The 20,559-nt window shown below is 40.4% G+C and overlaps 2 protein-coding genes across 4 annotated transcripts in view; one reads left to right on the top strand and one right to left on the bottom strand.

Annotated features, from left to right (window-relative positions):
* Window positions 1-10,721, top strand: part of aff1 (AF4/FMR2 family, member 1) — a 24,259-nt gene extending 13,538 nt beyond the window's left edge. The window contains exons 6-18 of one of the 3 annotated variants that reach the window (XM_014006483.1): window positions 2,455-2,488; window positions 2,633-2,678; window positions 3,749-3,884; window positions 3,969-4,919; window positions 4,993-5,072; window positions 5,162-5,375; window positions 5,456-5,529; window positions 5,609-5,672; window positions 5,762-5,898; window positions 6,072-6,143; window positions 7,416-7,509; window positions 7,578-7,803; window positions 8,451-10,721. In XM_014006483.1, coding sequence (XP_013861937.1) covers window positions 2,455-2,488; window positions 2,633-2,678; window positions 3,749-3,884; window positions 3,969-4,919; window positions 4,993-5,072; window positions 5,162-5,375; window positions 5,456-5,529; window positions 5,609-5,672; window positions 5,762-5,898; window positions 6,072-6,143; window positions 7,416-7,509; window positions 7,578-7,803; window positions 8,451-8,572 — 2,250 coding nt within the window. In that variant the 3' untranslated portion in view covers window positions 8,573-10,721. Of the gene's footprint in view, window positions 1-2,454; window positions 2,489-2,632; window positions 2,679-3,748; window positions 3,885-3,968; window positions 4,920-4,992; window positions 5,073-5,158; window positions 5,376-5,455; window positions 5,530-5,608; window positions 5,673-5,761; window positions 5,899-6,071; window positions 6,144-7,415; window positions 7,510-7,577; window positions 7,804-8,450 lie in introns of all 3 variants that reach the window. The other 2 variants (XM_014006484.1, XM_014006482.1) reach the window with 2 other exon arrangements.
* Window positions 10,039-20,559, bottom strand: LOC106516226 (macrophage mannose receptor 1). Its single transcript, XM_014006481.1, has 29 exons — window positions 20,543-20,559; window positions 20,297-20,454; window positions 20,057-20,201; window positions 19,927-19,981; window positions 19,745-19,811; window positions 19,510-19,643; window positions 19,383-19,426; window positions 19,112-19,285; window positions 18,816-18,970; window positions 18,625-18,738; window positions 18,424-18,539; window positions 17,381-17,535; window positions 17,087-17,292; window positions 16,819-16,996; window positions 16,515-16,739; window positions 16,263-16,432; window positions 16,104-16,174; window positions 15,835-15,935; window positions 15,644-15,763; window positions 13,960-14,097; window positions 13,728-13,882; window positions 13,521-13,620; window positions 13,206-13,441; window positions 12,936-13,119; window positions 12,610-12,858; window positions 12,341-12,523; window positions 12,206-12,262; window positions 11,070-11,218; window positions 10,039-10,987 (listed from the first exon to the last, which is right to left on the bottom strand). The coding sequence occupies exons 4-29, from the start codon at window positions 19,929-19,931 to the stop codon at window positions 10,943-10,945; spliced, it is 3,531 nt and encodes a 1,176-aa protein (XP_013861935.1). The 5' UTR covers window positions 19,932-19,981; window positions 20,057-20,201; window positions 20,297-20,454; window positions 20,543-20,559; the 3' UTR covers window positions 10,039-10,942.

Below are 20,559 nucleotides of genomic sequence, written 5' to 3'. Positions count from 1 at the left end.
GGTCTGATGAGTCTCGATTTCTGCTGCAACATTCAGATGATAGGGTCAGAATTTGGTGTCAACAACATGAAAGCATGGATCCATCCTGCCTTGTATCAACAGTTCAGGCTGGTGGTGCAATGGTGTGGGGGATATTTTCCTGGCACATTTTGGGTCCATTGGTACCAACTGAGCATCGTGTCAACACCACAGTCTACCTGACCATGTCCATTCTTTTATGACCACATGTCCATCCCTTTATGACCACAGTGTACCATCTTCTGACCATGTCCATCCCTTTATGACCACAGTGTACCATCTTCTGATGGCTACTTCCAGCAGGATAACGCTCGATGTCATAAAGCGTGAATCATCTCAGACTGGTTTCTTGAACAGAACAATGAGTTCACTGTAATCGAATGGCACCACAGTCACCAGATTTCAATCCATTAGAGCACCTTTGGGATGTGGTGGAATGGGAGATTCTTATCACGGATGTGTATCTGACAAATCTGCAGCAACTGTGTGATGCTATCATGTCAATATGGACCAGACTCTCTGAGGAATGTTTCCAGTACCTTGTTGAATCTATGTCACGAAGGATTAAGGCAGTTCTGAAGGCAAAAGGGGGTCCAACCTGGTACTAGCAAGGTGTACCTAATAAAGTGGCCGGTGAGTGTACAGTGGGACACTACTCGCTATTTCTAAGCCTACTGCTAGAGGGAGCTCAGGGGAAGAAGAATGAACATTGATTGTACTCTGATCTGATTTAAATCTTTGAACACACCATCAGATTAACTGAGCAAGATGTTTCCCACCGGCAAAGTTGTAGACGCCAGAATGGATACTTCTAGGTTAATTGGGTGGCACTTGAAGTCCAACCGAGTCTTAGCTGTGCTGTGTAGAAGTTCTCTGGTCATCTGGTTTGCTGGCTGCATTCACTGGATATGTTGTCCAGCACACAGCTGCGGCTGCTTCCTTGCGAGCACACTGAGGTCGTCCGACTTGAATTAAATCAGCCTCATCGTTTTAATCAATGTAAATCTACTTCCTGGAAGCTCCTTAAGAYTAAACTATAAAAAGTAAAAAGTGGAAAAGAATGGCCTAGCTCGCCCCGGGATAGGGGAAGCTGGAGCTAAAAAAACTGCTTTCTCCTCAAAACGCTTCTTTAGAACTCACTACATGGCAGAACAATGAAATACTCCATGTTCACAACGGAACTTCTCATTGGTTAAGACTTTCTGCAGTGGTCACATGACACCCTCCAGACATGTAACAGAAGAACAGAGTAATAGTTAATCAACCAGATCAGGTTACTTAAACAATGTCATGATTATTACAGTAATTAAATCAGAGTACCAAGGTATTGGTTTGACACTTCACAGATGGTTTTTTTTGGTTATAAACGGAAAACATGGGTGACAAATAAATAAAATATTTTCAGGGTGGCGTTGCTGACCCACAGATAAATCTGATGGGAGTCTTTTGATGTGTCTGTCTTGGTTTAACACCAGGGGCACTTTGATGTCAAACAATGTTTATTCCAGCCTTATCCTGAAAGAGGTGATAAACCAATTAACTGGCGACAGGAAGTCTAGCCTTCGTTCTAAGGCCTAAGGGTGAAGAATCAGATGAATTAACAGGAGTCCTTATTCAAACTTTAAGATGTTGCAGGCAGGATGAAAAAGGTGGAGTTAACAGGACTGTCTCTTGAAGATATTCATATTTCCACTACAAGAGAATAGCATTTCTTACTCTACTTCTCCAGACAGCGTGTAACATCACCAAAACTAGTTGATATGACAGAATAATTACAACTTTCCCAATAGTAGCAACATATTCCTGATAACTTTTTTCCATTGTCCTGAGATGTGTATCTCTGCGAGTTTGCAACTTCTACTTCCGTTTACTACAGCCATGCGTAAAGTCTGACATAATTACATGTTGTGTAGCCTGGTTGATTCACTCAAAGCCAGTAGATGGAAACATGTCTGATTCACATCCCCCCCCCCCCCCCCACACTTTTTTGCAACATTTTAAAAGTTCACTCAAAATTAAAATTAAAATTGGATGGAAACACGGCTACTGAAACCGCAGAGATTTTATTCTTTTTTTCCTAATGTAGGTAAGATTGTCATACAATGTCACGGTTAAAACACAAGCCCTTATTTTAAATTTATTTATTTATTATTTATTTATTTATTTATTTATTTATTTATTTATTTATTTATTAAATGACCCCTATGTATCTATGAACATATTTTTACAACACGAGGGGAAAAAAGTTTGTAGTTAAATCAGCATTTATTCTTAATCATTCTTAATCAGTTTAAACCTAATATGCCCTCTGAGTAAACCCTTCTAAACGTAATGACCTCAAAGACTAATAAAACAAACTATGTTGATAAAGCGTGTACTGATTTACTGCAAAAACAGATTCAAATGTACTCATATTATTTTGGTGTGTGTTGACAGGAGGCCGAACAAATCCCACCATGTCCAGAACAAAGTGAGAATAGAACCTTACTTAGTTCATCAGAATCTTCTTTGTCACATCTGTAATGTGTCTTTTATGTTTTTACAAATCTATAAAATTTTTATTGTAAGACTAATATTTATCTCACTTTTTTTTTGGTGTCACATTTTTTAATAGAAAATCCTTCTGAAGATCTGTCTCAGTTCATGCAGCGCTCCTCAGTGTAAGTGGTATTTTATATATTTTTTTATTTATTTTTTTACATCACGTCTTGCCTGGCCCTTGCCTTCCTACGCAGCTCCGCTCAATTCTAGTTTCCCTTCACTGCTCCGTCTGGGATTTCTCCCATAGACAAGGATTTCTTCAGGAGAATTTCGTTCGGGCCAATTGGAGAACAGAAGGCAGAGTTTTGAACGACAACGTCGGTTTTCTGCGCAGTGTCTGCTAGTTATTTTAGCATACGGCAGTGGAGGGAAGTGAATGAAGCCAGTCCGTGTTGATAAGACTTCCAAATTAAAATAAATTTGTCTGACAAAGCAGCAGCTCTCATTTACAGCTGTCTCGTTCGGCTCGGTACTTCTTTCCTCTCAGTAGGGTTGTTAACAGCGCACACAATTTCCGATTAGCTTCTTAGCTTAGCCTCCTTCTCAGTGGAGCTGCAACACATACGTCACGGCCAACCGATCCAATCATTTCAAACTTCAACAGAGGTCACGCCTCCAGCAAGAATCGCTTCTCTATAGCCGACAGTCCAGACCCTCGTACGAAGCAAAGCGAAGGACAAGGGTCTGGTTTTTACCAGGCTACATCACGTCAGGATTTCATGTTGAGACATTCATGTTCATTCGTTTAATTTGTCTGTATAAATTAAGTACTTCAGTTTTTCAATGTAACTTGATAAAAATTTTCCTGAACCAGGCAGAACCAGTTGATTTATTTATTTTTTACTGAAATAATCAACTAATAAATAATCAACTTCTGCACACAGAACTCAGAACTGCTAATGTTTTTATTTATTACGGTTAGTCACAAGTTGATAAATCACATAAAAGAAAAAAAATGAAATGCATATTTTATTTCCCACAGTCTAAGGTAAACCACTCGCATAGTTCACATTGTTAGTCCAGCAGTTGTTGTTTTTTTAGACCAAAATAACTACGCAATACAATAGTCATCTGTTTAAGGTATCATTGTGTAGTGGTTTATAAACATTTAGAATTTACTAACTAGAGTGAATCATTTTATTCTTTCAGCAAGTTTTACAAATGTGCTGCTTTTATATCTGTGTTTTAGTCCGATGAAAGCTGCACATTCCAGCAGTGCAGAGACGTCGAGCTCCAGTGAGTCAGAGAACAGCCGTGAGTCGGACAGTGAAAGCTCCGCCGAGGAGCCACCTCAACCAGCAGAAGTCAGCTTAGTTAAAACTGAGGTACTGTATTACTTTAGTCCATTCACAGAATAAAGAACTTGTATGTTCTGCATTTTCTAAATCCCTTTATTTATAATTTAACAGCCCAATGCTCCTGCAGTGAATCAAGGTGACTGGCAGCTGGTGCACTTTATCAGGTCCAGTCAACAGAAGTCCAAACCTAATGTGTCTGTCTCTGAGAGCGCCGCTCACAAGCAGCTGCCCACTCTAAGCTCCAAGCAAAGCAATGGAGACACCAGTAAGGAGTCTGTGCTTTCCCAACACCAGCTTCATTTTCAACAAAACGACTTTAGAGACGACCCTGCCGCTCCCCAGCGGTGCAATGAAATCCACCAGAACAACTACCTCTGCCAGCAGAGTGGCAAAAAGTCCATGTCTCCTAAAGCGAGCAGCTGTAAAAAACCCTCAAAACTCTTAAAACAAACTACAGGTTATTTGAATCGCACTGAAGCTGCACTCAGCGTTGAGTGTGAGGACACTACAACCACCCAAACAAAAGAGCCGTGTCTTACAGACAGACCCAAAGTCAAGATGAAAACTGGGCATGGGAAGAAGGGCAGCAGTGACACTAAAAAAGATGCTGAAAGGACTAAATACACCAAAGTTGTTGAGAAGCAGAAGGCTGGATCAGATGTCCAACCTCTGCTGTGCAGTCACTGTCCATTGTGTGGTGTGAGCCCCTGTTCCTGCCCCGCCCAGGGTCCTGCTCAGTCTCCTGCCCCGCCTGTCAAAATGAACTGTAACAAAACCAAGAAAGATTCTTTGCAACACAGCAGCAACAAGGTACCTCACAAACCAACCCTCAAGTGCTTGAAGAAGTCTGGGCATACAGCCAAGACTTCCCGAGACAAACTCCAGCCCCCTACATCCCTGCTGGTAAAGATGGACTTAAATCTGCTTGCAAGGGTACCCCAGCTGTCCACCATTCCCAAAGGGACTCCCAGCAGTGCAAAGAGACCATCTTTGGTCATGGAGCAAGATGAAGGGGGCAGTGATGCACGCAAACACACCAAAACCTTCAAAAAGACCCAAAATGTGAGTAATATGAAAGGCTAAGGCTGCACATAAAGGGGAAATTTATTTTAATATGTTATTATTTTCAATTTAGGTTGAAGAGGAGAGTAAAGTAATCCCCAAAAAGAAACGGAAGCTGGATAAGAGCATCTCATCTTCTTCTGTGAAAGTAGAGTATGTCTTGCACCTTTGATAACCACGGTTTTGCTCTTCATTTCACAATGAGGGCGCACAATCAACTCTGACCTCATCCTTTACAGAAGTTCCACCAAACCACCAAGGCCCCAGGTGCAAAAGAAGTCCAAGAAACATTTTCAGAACCCAGCAACATCCAAAGATGCTTCCACAAACTCAAAGGCACACGGTCAGTGCTCTGAGATAGCACAAAAGCCCAATAAGGAGGCTGGAAAAGGCAAAGATTCCCACAGAAACAAGTTGAGCAATGGAAAACCTGTACAGCGCACACGTAACGTTAAGGTAACTGTTCAGACAAAATGTTCTCACTTTTAAATACAATAACTGCCAATTTAACAGAATACTCTCCATGATCCCACCAGAAAGCATCAAAAAGCAGCTCTGTGGAAAAGTCAACGACCCGACCCATCAGGCCTCTCCTCACGTTTGATGAGAGGTAAGATTATGAAGAAGATGACGACAAAGTCCCAGTCGTCTTCATTTATATTCTTGGTTTTCTCCTTTTTGAACCACAGACAGTACCCAGTGAAGTATTACATAAAAGAGGCTAAAAAGCTGAAGCACAAAGCAGATGCAGAGGTATGTTTACCTTTTTAGCTATGTGGTAAAATGTACGACAGTCGACACAAGGATGCATGTAATCATGTAATCGCTTTGTTTTTATTTAGATGGATAAGCTTAGCAAAGCCTTCAACTACCTGGATGCAGCCATGTTCTTTGTAGAAAGTGGGATAGCCATAGACAAAGACCCCCAGATTTCAACATCTTCCTACACCATGTTTGCAGAGACGGTGGAGCTTCTGAAGTAAGACATCACTCCTGTTAATAACCAGCAGCATTTTCTACTAACTTTGTTATTCTGTCGATTAGAGCCACTAATTGCACTTAGATTCTTTTTTTTAGCTTTTCAGTTCTAATTAATGATAAAGTTTAGACCAGAGTACAATATTTTAACAGAGGGTTTGCTTTTTCTCACAGATATGTACTGAAACTAAAAAACCCAGCAGATTCATCTGCTCCAGCCTCTGAAAAGGACTTTATAGCGTTATGGTATGATGATGATGATGTTTGTGTGTTGAATGTTCGCCTAACCCCACTGTGAAATGTTAATGTTTGGTTTTACACATGTGTTAACTCGGAGGTATGATTAATGGTTTAACACTCTGTGGTTGAATTGTATCACAAATATCTCGTAAGGTTAAATGAAGAGCAGTGATGTGGAAGGAATTTCTCCATTTATTCATCTGTCGCTCTGTGACATATAGACACGACACCAGGGTCAAGAGACATTGGCCAACGTATGCAGAACGTTACACCATCTTGACGCAATCCTCTTACAGGCACAGGGATATACTGTATAAATTACGTAAATAATGCTGAGTACCTATGAAAAAAATTTATATAAAAATTTATTTAATTAATTTAATTAATACTGTATACATACATACATTACATTACATGTATTGTAGAATACAATTACACAACCAGATGCATTGAAAACAAACTTTACCAACTGAGAAAAAAAGACTTATTTTCAATGACAAACCTGTCAGAAAAGTAAACTAGACAGAAATTGTTTTTCTAGGGGAGGAAATCAAGCGGCGGAGCGAGTTAAATTAAAACTCTGTAAATAAGCCATACTGAGATGTTCCAAAGTACTGATTGCTGAATATAGTTGTGAAAAAAGATTTGCTTGCCTTTTTTTAAATTTAATAAAATCTGACATTTTTGATGTTCATTAACCCCTAAACATTAATTTAATTGTAAGAAAATTTAGTGTTCGTTAACTGAAATCCTGACGAAACCACATGAATGTTGAACAGATTAAAATATGAAGAGAATAGACCATACAATACAAGTTACTGGAGTGAACGGTGGTTTAATGCTGTTTGTTCAGGCATGGAACCAATGCTGCTAGAAAACCGGAAGTCCCGGTTTATACAGTAAATACACGGGTCTTCAGTGCCTGGTACTCCCACTGCAGGCCTACAGCTGAATCGTAGGCACTCGTACAAAAAACATCTTTCCTTATGTGATCTTAATGGTTTTTCTATGTGTTGTCATAGTGTTTTTGGGCATGTAACTAAAACTATTTCAATCAAGGCATTATAATTGTTAAATAGATTATAAGAATCAATACTTAAAAAGGAAAACTTTGGAAATGGTGTAGTGCTTTTAAAATCAGTATCTAACATGACTAATAAATTTCTTCATAATGGTGTAAAAAAATTTAAGCGCATGGAGGAACACTGAATGGTGATGTTCTTTATTTTAGATGAGAGCAGACCAAATATGTTTAACTCCTCATTTTCTCTTCGTTAGCTTAAAGTGCCAGGCTCTCCTGCAGATGGCCATGTTTCGTCACAAACAAAAAACTGCACTGAACTTTTCAAAAACCCTCACCGATCACTTTAATGTAAGTAAAGTTCCGCCTTTCTTCTCATTAAGGGATATTTAAGTGTCCAAAAGGAGTTTGTGTTTCAGAACTCTGCTCAGGCATCACACAGTCTGCTCAGCAGCACGTCCTCTCCAGCCGCCTCATCAACCAGCTCAGGTCCGGGATCAAACCAAAGCTCCAGCAGCCTGCAGGGGGTGACGGTTCCTCAAGAGATCGAACAAATGGCGTTCTCCTACGTCAGCATCACTAGTTTATTCTTAACTGCTCAGGACATCTGGGAGCAGGCGGAGGAAGTGGCTCACAGAGGCAGTGGTAAGAAGGAACAAGGTTTTTTCAACAATAATTCAGACTGTTCATTCAAATGATGAGTTTATTCACAAAAGGCAGTTAATGCAAAGGTTTTAACTAATGCTTTTATAGCTTTCAGTTTCTCTACATACGACTTAATCCTCAGTAAAACATAAGTTTAGATGTATTTTCTTTTTGAATATGTGAAGTTAAAAATTTAAGTTTAGTTTCACAAAACATTTCAGATCTGTATAACTAATTTATTATGCCCTGCCTCAAATTTACAAGCTGTTTTGTGATAAAATTTGCTAATGTGTGGATGTTAAGAAATCTACCATAAAACCTCAAACAAGCAGGACGACTTGTTGTGTTTCTGGACATTTTATTTCAGAAGATAAAGCGAATCTGTGTGACATACTGTAGTCAAAAAAATGAGTGAGTCTTCTGATCTTTCATTGTCCAAAATATTGGGTCTGTGAAACATCTGGAAGTGTCTGAACATCTGGTCCTTGATTATTAGCAACCTTTTACAGGACACATTGTTGCAGCAGATTATCAGCTCTTTCCCACAAACCAAACACCAGCTGTATGAACAGATGAACAAACCAATCTATCAATGTTGAATAAGAATTTCAGGATTTTTATCTTGTCTTTGTATTGTGATGTTTCAGGTTTGTTATCAGAGCTGGATGCTGTTCTCGGCCCACTGAGCCTGACGTCCAGTATGAGCTCTATGATCCGCTATGTAAGACAAGGTGTCCACTGGCTTGGGCTGGACAGCCAAAAGGTATGAAACTGGAGCTCCATCTGACTGACCTGAAGGCTCCTTCCAGATGTTGACATCTGTGTTTCACTTTCATTTTGCCAATAAAATTCATGCCATGTAATTACTTTGCCAATTAGGAGATAGTACAAAATAATACACTTGAGTTTTTTTTTTTTTTTTTTCATTTTATTTTGAAAACATGAAACATAATGGTGCCTGTTCTCATCTGAACTCTTCACCTATTTCTGTTTTTTTATGACAGTTTTCAAATCGTGGTGTTTTTCAGGAGTAGCTTTTATGTGTTAGGAAGCAAATCAGAAATGATCAAAAGTGCTACTTTGAGTTTCGGTGATTCTGGGCTGTGGTGCGAGTCATGAGTCATTTATTTTTATAACTTCTGTTAGTATTGTGACTTTGGATTGGACTGCAATCAGAAAAATGTGGCACTTAAATTAGTTTGGGACTCCAACTTATCTCTTTAAAGTTTCAGTTCACTTAGGTCCTGTTTTTTACTGTATTACTGACACATTCTCTCATTCCGCTGGCTTTATTTCTTCAAACATTTGTCTAAAATCAGATTTTCACTGTTTTGTTGCATAAAAAAATGTTTGTTGCCAAAAGTGCCACCCATTTATATTATTAAATCAAACTTTAATTTATGAAATTTACCTAATCCTGTGTTGAAAACTGTTATATATAATTTTTTGTGTGTGCAATAATAATAATGAAAAATGAACTGTGCCTTAGTGTTGGGTTGAACAAGATGTTTCATATTTTTTTGTCTGATGCAAAACTCCATGTCTTTCAGGTGTAATAACAGCGTTCTTTATTTCAAAGCACAAAATGTCTCTTATGTCTTAATTTGTCCTGCTGCTGTTCTGCTGCGACGGATGATCAGAAAATGTGGGAGCTGAGGCACATTTTGTAAGATTGGGGATGATGGTGAAGTTTTCTAGCTGTTGATTAGTTTCTCAAAGCAGACTTTTGTTTTATATTCTAGTTGTTCTCCTTCAAGAGGAAAATTATGTACATAATGCAAAGACAATGATCCTCAAACTGAGTTGCTGTATGTAATCTTGTCAAAAATCTTTTTGAGTTTTATCACAGAAACTGTACCGTGGCTCAAAGTTCAATTAAAACTTGTTTTAGTTGCTCTTAGTCATAATGGTACTAAAATGTTTTTGTATCTGCTGGCTTAACCTCACTAACATCTGTCATGTTGTGTGATCTGTATGAGTGAACAATAGGTATGATGGCTACGTCTTCAGTTTTTACATCATTTAAAGCAGATCAACAGAGCTGCTGTAAGAAGTGGCCTCTGTGTTTCTGATGCATAGTTTGCTATGTTAACTAGATTATCATATTTGGATTTGGCTGGCACCTAAAGATGTCCTGATGTTGTCTTACCTCAGTGTTGCTCTTTCATATCAAGTTTTCTTTACAATTTAAAAAGAGGGAAATCATTACAGAACTAAAGGGATGGATAAATAGTGTTTTTTTTTTCATTGCGTTTTTCATGTAATGCTGGACATCAGCCATAGTTGTTGGTATTTAATAATGTTGAGACACCTGCAGTTTGGTTTTAAGCGGAAACCCTGGTAATTAAATCTGTAGAAGTGGAATAAAAGGAAAATAAGTAGTTTTCAGTAGATTTTTGTAGGTTATGTCAGGTTTTTTGTGAAGACCGACTGGACTGTGCTAGTTATGTTTGACTCAAAGCAATAAGACCTTTTTAAGCTGGTGACGTAGGTATAAGTTCTTGTTTGTACACGGGATTTAGTATCAAAAGTGGCATTAGGCTTTTGTTGTCTCTGCAGTTAGATGAAACATGAAGCAAGGATCAGAGTGTTCATTTACTCTGTGATGAAGTGATTATTTTATAGGAACGACAGAATACACTGGTGTTAATTATTTTTCTGTATTTTCAGCAGGCTGCTGTAGAACAATCAGTTTAATATGAGATGTCTGCTCTGCACTGGAATGCAACACATGGCATTTGTTGAGTACAACTCTTTTTTTTCCCTGTACTTCTTGTTTGGAGGCTTTTTGTTAAATTTGTGACTGTCCTTGCAACTGACTGAAAATGTTCAGAAATACGCTCTCCCCCCACCACCCATTTTGAGAACAATGTTAATGTGTTGCGGTGTACGATGATGAATAAACACTGGAAACTTTATTTACTCTTGGTTTATTCATGTTTTATTTGAAATAAGTTTGTGTAGCAGATGACAGAAGAATTATCTGTTTATAACATGACAAAATATTTGCCACATTTAGAAGATAAAGCAAAATATTTATATTCAAATTTATTTTATGTACAGTACCTGATTCTTTAAAAATCAAACTTTATAAAAATTATTTAAAAAAATGAAATGTTTACTTAGACAAACTTCATGTTTATGTGTCAGATTCTCCTACGAAGTTGGGGTTGCTGAACGCCGGCTGAAACAGAAAGGACACATCTTACAATTAGCTTCATAAAAACAAATTTCCGTTCGTAGCCACAATGTGTAGTTTAACTCACCACATCAACTTTACTGGTTGTTCTTGTTGGTAAGCTCAGGCTGCTCAGTTTGTATCCGCGCACTTTAAAGACAAAGTACAGTCCTCCAGCTATCAAGCAGACCAAGACAATGGCTCCAATGACGGCACCAGCTATGACCCCCGCTTCATCTGGACAGAAATGAGTCGAACATGTCAACAAGGCTCATCTCTTTTTAGATTAGCATGACCTCTTTTTCTTATGAATTTCTCTTTTACCATTGCAAAGAATTACAGTTTGACCTGCCAAAGCACTGCCGTAAAGAAAATGTGCCTAAGGTGTGGAACTGACAAAGGCTGCGGCCAAAAAATACATCCTTTTGCCCCGATTTGAGGAACGGGTCCAACGAATCCTTCTCAGCCCACCCTATTCCAAGATGCACTGCGTCTCAACCAAGAGATTTTTTTATTGCATGTAATGGCGGACGAAGAAAGAGTAAGAAGTACAATTTTAAATAAAAATCTAGCGGTGTAAAATTTTTAAGTTTTAAAGCAGTTGTGTTGTTGGGCTTTTTATCATTTGCCTGTTTAATATTCTTCGGAAATCACTATAAACAAGCTCGTATGGTGGGTCCCTTAATTCCTCAACTATTGCCTCTAAGTTAATTTGGTTGATATTAATATTTTACTAATTTTGCTATATTTTTTTGCTTTTGTTTAGTGTTATCCTATGTATCCTCCCTGGCCTGTGAATGCCTTGTGGTCCCCCAGGACTATCTGGAAAGCGTCACTGGGGAAAAGGATGTCTGGGTTTCTCTTCTGGACCTCTTTACTCTGTGACCCAACTTTGGACAAGCGGTAGAAGATGGAGATGTTTAGCATTGTCACAGCTGCTAGGCATCAGGGCATATGCTGGGGTAGGTGCAGGAATAAAGCTGAAGTTAGACCATCTAAATTCACAGCCACTTTCTTCCGGTCTTCGGTCGACAAATCATTTGAAGGATGTGGCCAAGGCCGCCTAACAAAATCAAGTCAATATTGACCAACAAAAAAAAAAAGTTTTATCAGCTGCCCTGATTTCCAAAGATCAGCCTGTACCAAAGAAAAGTCTATACCTAAACCCTCCTGCTGCCCTTGGGTCAAAATTAACAAATTGGTCTTTTTTCTTTTATCACTTACTGGATCCGGGATCATCAGTGGGGTAGATGGGGTGTTTGTTATCATCCGTTGTGTAGACTGAAAGAGAGTTTCGTATAAAACTTCAGAAAACAGGATTTTCAAAACACTAAAGCTGTAGAAAGGACAAAGCCTTACACTGGCGGTGGCGACAGACGAAGCCTCTCTTCATCAGACAGTTGTTGTCATTCCACCGTCCATCTTCATACATCTCCACACAATTCTCCTCGGCTACTTCCCCAGGGTGGAAGGCCGAGTTCGGCTCATCGGGAGCCCAGTTGAGGAAAGCCACGGGCGTTTTATCCGTCCAGCCCCAGCCAACTAAAGAGCCAAAGAGGTCATGTAGGCGTCATTGTTTTTGTTCCTAAAACTCTTAATGAACGTGAACGTGTTGCTGTTGGGCTTACAGTTTCCGTCCCTGGTGAGGCCGATCCAGATGTTGTGGTTTTTAGTGTAGTTCATGTTCCTGATGAACTCCAGCTCTGCTCTGCTGTGAATGGAGGCCAGCTCAGTCCGGAAGGACTGGCAGAAGTGTCGGGCGTTTGGCCAGGAGAAGCCCTCCTTCTCATTGTGCACGTAGTAACAGTGGCGGCCGTAGGGAACCCAGTACTTCAGACACTGCCCATCACCGGGGCCGGGAGTCGGTGGCGGTTTCTCTGGGAGACGATGTATATCATAAATGTTAGCTTTTATAATAACTTTAGTTCTCAATGAGCCCAGTTCTTGGTCGTACCTGAGGAGATCTTGCAGATGTAGGGCTTAGCTTGGTCACATTTGGTATCATTCCAGGTCCCGTGGAAAAAGATTGAAGCGTGCATATTAACGCAGCCCTCGTCCTTGATGTTACTGGGCTCTCCCGGTCCCCACTGAGTGAAGAACACAGGCCAGCCATCTGACCAGCTGTACGAGCCATCCTCCTGCATCACAACACAAATTTATCTCTTTATTTAGACATTTTCTGCTTTCTACATTCAGATTATTAGGTTTTTTTTCTGATCTGCACCTTGCGCCTGAGTCCGATCCAGGCATCGGCTTTTCCTTGAAGGACGACCCCGGCGACGAAGGCCTGGTCGTAGCTCATGTCGATGCTGGCCAAGTTGCCGCCTTGCGCCTGGCAGGCTGCCTGAGCGGCGTCCCAGGTGGCCGGCTCCTCCACCAGTTTGTAGCAGTTGTGGTACCAGGAGATGTAGCCATCAGGGCAGGGGTTCTTGGTTGGGGGAGGAGGTGGGATGCTGCTTGCTGATGAGGAGGAATATAAAGAAATAGTTGGCTGTGGGGGACATGTCTCCTGAAATTAACTGAGCCGTATCGGGCTTACATTTCTTCATGGAGCAGACGAAGCTGTGATTGCTGTGACAGGCGTCGTCGTTCCATTTGCCACTAGAGAGCATGTTGTGAGTTATTGCCACACAGCGTTCCTGTTGAACAGACAAAACGAAAAGAAAAAGATCACCGACTGGCCTTGGAGTGAAAGTTTTTACTCCACTTTTAAAACCTTAATTGATTTAAAGAACATTTTCCTCACAGATCCTCCTGCATTGTTGGGCTCATTTTGATCCCAGTTGGTGTACAGCACCGGGCTGACCCCGTCACTCCAGGCGTACTGGTTCTCCCCATGTGCATCCCACAGGCCTATCCAGGTGGGGAGCCTCAGGTCTCTCAGGTAACTAGCGACAAAGTCTGGGGAAGCAAACGATCAGCAGTGAGTCTGATAAATTCTCTCAGGTGTTCTTGTAAAACATATCTGCTGGGCTCACCATTCTCATACTGGTCATCAATAATGGCCAGCACTCCTCCTTCGTTTCTGCACCAGCTCTGAGCATCAGACCAGTTTGCTCTGATGCCATGTTGGTGTCCTTTGAACATGAAGCACTTGTTCCTAAATCGCAACCAACCTGCAAGGAAGTAAATTAGCTTTTAAGTAGATGAATTGTACAAAACAATTTAACCAAGATTATTTGGTAAAAATCTATTAATAGAACAAATGGACTAAAAGTCTAGAACACTCTAACTTAGGTCTTAAATGAGATGAGTCCATGATAAAGTCAGGACTAATCAGGATGATTCTAAACAAAGACTGACAATAATCCTGGAACATGCCTAGTATATCTAGTGTAAGGCAACACTAGTAAGACAAAAATATTCTCATTGAAACCAGTTTAAAGCTGCTTAGGAATACCTGCTGTAGGAGTGTATTTTAGTTTTTTTTTTTAGTTTAGTTTTATTCATTCATTTTTATTAAAAAAACACTAAATAAATTCTATATACAATAAAAATACAAATCATAAATGAAAGGTAGCAGTAGAAGAAAAAAAATCTTATATCTTACCCTTATCTCGAATAAATAAATTTAAATAAAATAGTCTTCAAATAACAGAAGAAAATAAATAAAAGGTTAAACTCTTAGAACAACTCTCATAAATACACATTATACCATTACATATTTCTCCAACAGACTAAAGCTTTATCATTCTCTTAAATACACCATTGATTTGGCATTTTTAACGCCATCTTCCAGACTATTCCATAATCTTATTCCTTGGATTGAAGTACACCGTTCCTTCAAAATGGTTCTAAATTTAGGTTTAACAAACATCTCTGTCCCCTTGAGATAGTAACAACTAGTGTGTAATTTTCCAGAGTGTCAGTGGAACAGACTAATATCAAAAGCCTTTAGAGAAATGTAATGGAGTAAAAGTAAAACATACTCAAAGTACACATTCTTAAAAAGTGTATTTAAGTACAGTATTCAAGTAAATGTACATTGTTACGAGGTATATAAAGTACTTCAAAAGGTAAAAATAAAAATACCTTAAACAGAAAAACGACTGGTAAAAATTTAATTTCGCTGTAAGAAAAGTACCGAAGAAATTAGGTGCTGAATTTACCAAACTGGTTCCACTATACAGACTTGACTAAACTACATTTACTCAACTGGATTTAGTGGAACCAGTTGATATGACTTGGTTAAGTAAATTCAACACATCACTTTTTAAGGTTCACAATCATCTCATTTCATGAGCTCGGTCATAGTTAAATTTGTGACTAGGTGTTACATTTTATAGTAAAGATGTAAAAGTATAAACTTTTAACAGAATAAAAGTAAAATTTACAGTTTAAAAATTCTTGATTAAAATTACAAATCCTGCAAAGGTTATTCAAGTACTGTAATGAAGTAAATGTACTCAACTACTATACACCTTTTTGTTTCTGCCCACCTCTGGTTAACAGCCGGACTTTATTATAATAAGGGAAGAAATTATGCAAACAAGAAACTCTGCAGATTTTACCTTTACTACAGTAAGCAGTGCTTTAAATTTGTTAAAGGGCTTTCAACAAATTAATCTATGCACATTTTTAGCTTTAGTAAATTGATAAAATCTATTTAACACTAGAAACACTGCTAACACAGTAGTTTTTGTGTCATTTAAAACATATTACCTGCAGGACAGTTGCCCTCCCAGGGCTTTGTGGGTGGAGGGGGGGTGTGGTCATCACCGGGAAACTTCTTACAAACGTAACCCGCTGCGGCTCGCCCGCAGTTGACGTCGTTCCATACACCTTCAGAAACCAGAGGTCACTGTGAAACACTGGGGCAGGGTCGGGGGCGGGGTTTTGTGAAGTCACACTACCTTGACGTCTGTTCATCTGGACACACTGTTCCTCTCCGTTGGCATTATTAGGCTCCCCCGGAGCCCAGTGAGTGTACACTAAAGGACTGCCATCAACCCACCTGAGCAGGAAAACAAATCTCACCATCTTTTTTTATACAAGTCTTTTCTTTCCATTATTGTTTACAATTTGTCATCCTATTATATATTCAATACATATCTGCTCTTGTTAACTTTATAATCCTGCATTTCTTTAGGATGTTATTCTTTTATTTTCACACTCCACACACATGTATTGTCCATTTGCGACGCCGAACATCATCATTCCGATCCAGGCTGCAGCCACTTTCCCTGTGCCCACCTAAAGCAGTGTAACATCAAATAAACTTTAATGAAATGTTTTCTACAGTAAATCAAAAAGAAAAAAAAGCTGAAGAACTAAATCCTACCATGCTGTTAACATATGCTTGTTCCTCTTTGCTGAGGATGGACACCAGCATGGCCTTCTCTGCGTAGCAGCGCATCACTGCGGTGTGGAAGTCAACGTTGTCCGTGTCGTTGTAGTAGTAACAGATGGCGTTGTTCTTCCTCCAGCCGGGGTTGGAGCCGCAGTCGGGAGCTGAGAGGAAACATCGACCACGTGTTATTTTACGCTGCAGCGGTCTCTCTCTCTCTGTGAGCTGTGAGGATGGACGGTTTACCTGGAAGAGGAGATGGGGGCGCTGGAGGGAGGATGGGGGTTTTCCCTTTAGATATCATGCATATCCAGTCCTGATGAGCATCACAGTTGAGGTCGTTCCACCAGGAGATGGTTCCGTTGGTGCTGCTCACCATCTCTACACAGTCCTCGCGGCCCTCGTGGTTATTAGGCTCCCCGGGGCCCCAGTTAGTGTGTGACACCGGTGTGGCGTCGCTCCAGGAATATCCTAAGTCACAGAAGGACTCGTTCGGTTTTCTGTGCTTTTTTTTTAAAAAAAGCTCCTATCAAAGATAATTTCAACCCACCTCCTATTGCAGGGTTGTGCTTGAGACCGATCCACTTCGTGCTGTCTTTGCTGTAAGTTGACAGAAACACTTCCTCCTCCTGGTTGTGGATACTGACCAGATTGGCTCCCCTGGAGATGCAGTCTTCATGTGCTGCCCCCCAGCTCTTCTTCAGGGAAAAGTCCACATTATGGAAGAGCTGCAGTATGCAAGGACAAAAACATTAACCACTGACCAGGCGAGGCCTGCTTAAAAAACAAACCTTAGTTTTCCATGTTTCATTTCCTACTTTGTAGCAGTTTCTGAAGTGTGGCCGAGAAAACCAGCCATCAGCACAGCCCGGTACAGGAGTAGGTGTTGGAGCCTTGGTAGGGGGGGTGATGTCGGGTCTTGCCTTCTCACAAACAAAAGCATTTAGGTCCGAGCACTGCTTGTCGTCCCAGAAACCACCAATCTGACCCGTGGTCATGGCCACACATGTTCCAGCACCGTTATCTGAAAACAAGATGAGTCCCTTTCAATTGTTTTTATGAGGGTGTATTCTCCTGCTCTGCTGAGGTTAGCATTAGCGTTGGGTCAGCACCTGGTTGGTTTTTGTCCCAGTGAGTGAAGGTCAGAGGTAAGCCATTGTCCCACTTGTAGTCGACCCCTCCAGTTATCCCTCCCTGAGCGTGCAGGCCGATCCACCAGAAACCAGTCCTGTCTGTCAGCGCCACTGTGAAGTGTGACTGCTCATAGCTGCAGTAACACACATGATGGAGAGATTCACAGATTTAACATCCTCTTTCAGTCTATGAAAGGTACAAAATACATACATTTATTGAAGAAATACGTTTTGCCTGGGTCTTGCATGTCAAAGGTTTTAAACAAAGATCTCACACAATTTGTTTGCTCAGAATATGTGTTGAGACTACTACTACCACACCAAACTTCAGCTCAGGATCTTTAAAATTGACTGCATTTTAGCCATTTTTATTAGCATTCTTGAACTGGATTGACAACTAAGGTTTAGCAGATGTAGCTGTTCCTTACAGATCTGAGGATTTCATTAAAATCTACCCAGTGATTCATTAGATATTTTGCTAACAGACAAACACATTTCCAAGTGATTACAGTCTATCATTCACTTTTCAGTGTAGTACATGATAACTAAGTACACTGCTCAAAAAAAATAAAGGGAACACTACTGCTCAAAAAAATATAGGGAACACTTAAACAACGCACGCTAACTCCCGATCTTAATCAATGAAATATTCGCATTGAGTACTTTGTTCTGTACAGAGTTGAATGTGCTTCACAAAAGTTTGATTTACTTGGACTTAGCGTGCGTTGTTTAAGTGTTCCCTTTATTTTTTGAGCAGTATATTTTGTATAATACAATCGAGTATAATATGATCATTTTTTTAGATTAAGAAGCATAAAAAATCTAATCATAAATAACTCTTGTACCCCCACACTTTATGGATTTTTTTTGTTAAATTTCTAGTATTATACATGAATAAATATAGTAGTTATGTTTCTCACACACACAGTGTATACATTAGAAAAGCAGCCATTTGTCACTCAGGTCACACTCCAACCTTTTAAATTTATTTACAATCTGAAAACTGATACTTTGATACCGACATGTCTCCGATGTGCAGCAAGGAGCTGTCCAGATCCTTACAGAAGGCTTTGGCATCAGACCAACTCCTGGCCGTCTCTTCCATCCAGTAGCAGGAGTAGTCATAAGCGTCCCAGCCCTGACGCACAGCAAGAAATCATCTCATACAAGCAGCGAGCTGTTCCTCTCCAACAGTCATAAACTGAGTAAAAGGATCATCTTACCTGAGGGCATCCATACTGTGTGGGTTTAACCGAGGGAAGTGGATAATGTCCTTTGGGTGTTTTGCATATGTAGGTATTGAGTTCTGTGCAGGAAACGTCGTTCCATCGTCCAGTCTGGAACAAGAACAGAAAATGCTCAATCAGCTGGAACATTCTGCCTGCATGGATGGAAAGGTGAGGTTGTGTCTTACTGTGTGTAACATTTCCACGCAGTCCTCGCTGAACCCGTCATGGTTGTTGGGTTCCCCTGGAGCCCAGTAGGTGAAGGTTACCATGTGTTCGTCAGACCACATGAACATGCCAGGTACATTCAGATCGTTCAGACCGGTCCACACGTCGCTGGTGGCTGCAGAACCAAACAGCTCCTTTTTTATTTTTCATCCAGGAAACCTTTCTACCTAATGTTTTCTTACTTGAGTTGAAACACGCTTTGTTTCCCGACATCTGTTTAATATTACATAATCTTGCTACTTTTCTGAATGCATACCCATGTACAGGTAGCTTTCCACCCAACTCTGCTCCTTCATCGACTGGATGGAAACGAGCTCGGCGCCCAGGCTTCTGCACGCATCCCGAGCGTTGCGCCACGTCTTTTTGTCTGCAAAAGGTTTGTAGCAGAACTCGCCAAACTCGTACCAATCCGGCCCGGAGCACCTCAGGTCTGTGAGAAGAGTGAAAGAAAAAAAAAATAACATGCAGAAACAAATATACACAAAGTAATGACAGATTCACTCGGCTGAAAATAAATCTTAACTCACCCCCGTCTGCGAAAGAGTAGGAGACATCATAGTTCCCATTATACCTGTGGAAAAAATATTTGTTACCGAATTAGCTACAGCTGGTAGCTACAACAGCATTAATGGGTTTAAAAAAAACTCAACTCACTGTCTGGAAGTGATGCCGTTTTTGGTGGAGCCGGTGTAGAAGTTCTGCCCTGCAGCTTTCAACAAAGTGCAGTCTCCTCCCAGCTCATTCAGTATCACTCCAGCATGGATGGCAGCTGCACAGATGTTTGAGTCCTGTTACAGAAGACAGAGCAAACATAAAGAATGATGTGATAAAACTCAAAATATAATAAAAAAAAATCTTATCGTCAGCCAGAAAGGAAATATCTGCATACCCCACGGTACACTGAAGTGCCATACACCATGTAGTTAGAATTGGCACAGTCTGCTGGGCAGTGGACCCTAAAATATGTCAAAGAAAATTAACTTAAGGAGGTTTTCTCATGAGAGATATATTGTTATAGCATAGAGAAGAAAAATAAAGGCAGGAATAATCATTAAAAATGGTTCCGCTCACGTCATTCGATCTTTGTCAAAGTTCAAGTTGGGCTTGTCGGCACACGTGACTGCATCTGTTGAACCACAGATTCTTATGAAGGAAAAAAAATCACTGGCAGCAGATTTTGGAGGTGAGACAGGTTTCTTACAGTCAGGAGTGCAGCCTAAAACTTCCAATCGAAGGCCTGCCTGGTTGTTGGACTCCACTGGAAGGATGCGGACGTACTGAGCGGACACCGGCGTCCCCAGCAGCTGAGTTTCAGGGGTGTTTCTGTCTATTGCTCCTGGGAAAAACTGCAAACCAGAGACATGAAGACATAGAAATTGAAGCAAAAGCACCTCGAAAAAAGCCTTGAATGTTTTTCGGATGGTAGCCTCTTTTTACTCACATCCCCATCAGCTGAGTACTCAGTCCAGGTTGTTCCGTCCGTGCTGTGCTGGATCTTAAATTTAGTGATCCAGTGGTCGTCCTGAGGACAGCCCTGGATTACAATCCCTGTCACCTTTCTGGTCTCACCCAGGTTTACTTGAATCCAACTTGAGCTCGCTAGAACATAGAGATATTTTTTTCACCTTCAACTCGAACACAAACAATCAGTGATTCCATATTTTGAGGCTGCCAGGTCGGTACGCACCACTTCCAGAAGGCTTC

This window comes from Austrofundulus limnaeus, unplaced genomic scaffold (genome assembly GCF_001266775.1).
Source record: "Austrofundulus limnaeus strain Quisiro unplaced genomic scaffold, Austrofundulus_limnaeus-1.0 Scaffold36, whole genome shotgun sequence".
Classification (NCBI taxonomy): Eukaryota; Metazoa; Chordata; class Actinopteri; order Cyprinodontiformes; family Rivulidae; genus Austrofundulus; species Austrofundulus limnaeus.
This window is presented reverse-complemented; position numbering and strand designations above follow the sequence as displayed.

What these genes read in the sequence shown, in the direction of transcription:
- LOC106516226 (XM_014006481.1), bottom strand. An exon ending in TTGCTGCACATCGGAGACAT is followed by an intron (nt 17,536 to 18,423) that starts GTCGGTATCAAA and finishes GTGTTACTGCAG; the next exon opens with CTATGAGCAGTCACACTTCA. An exon ending in TGATGACCAGTATGAGAATG is followed by an intron (nt 13,883 to 13,959) that starts GTGAGCCCAGCA and finishes TTGCTTCCCCAG; the next exon opens with ACTTTGTCGCTAGTTACCTG.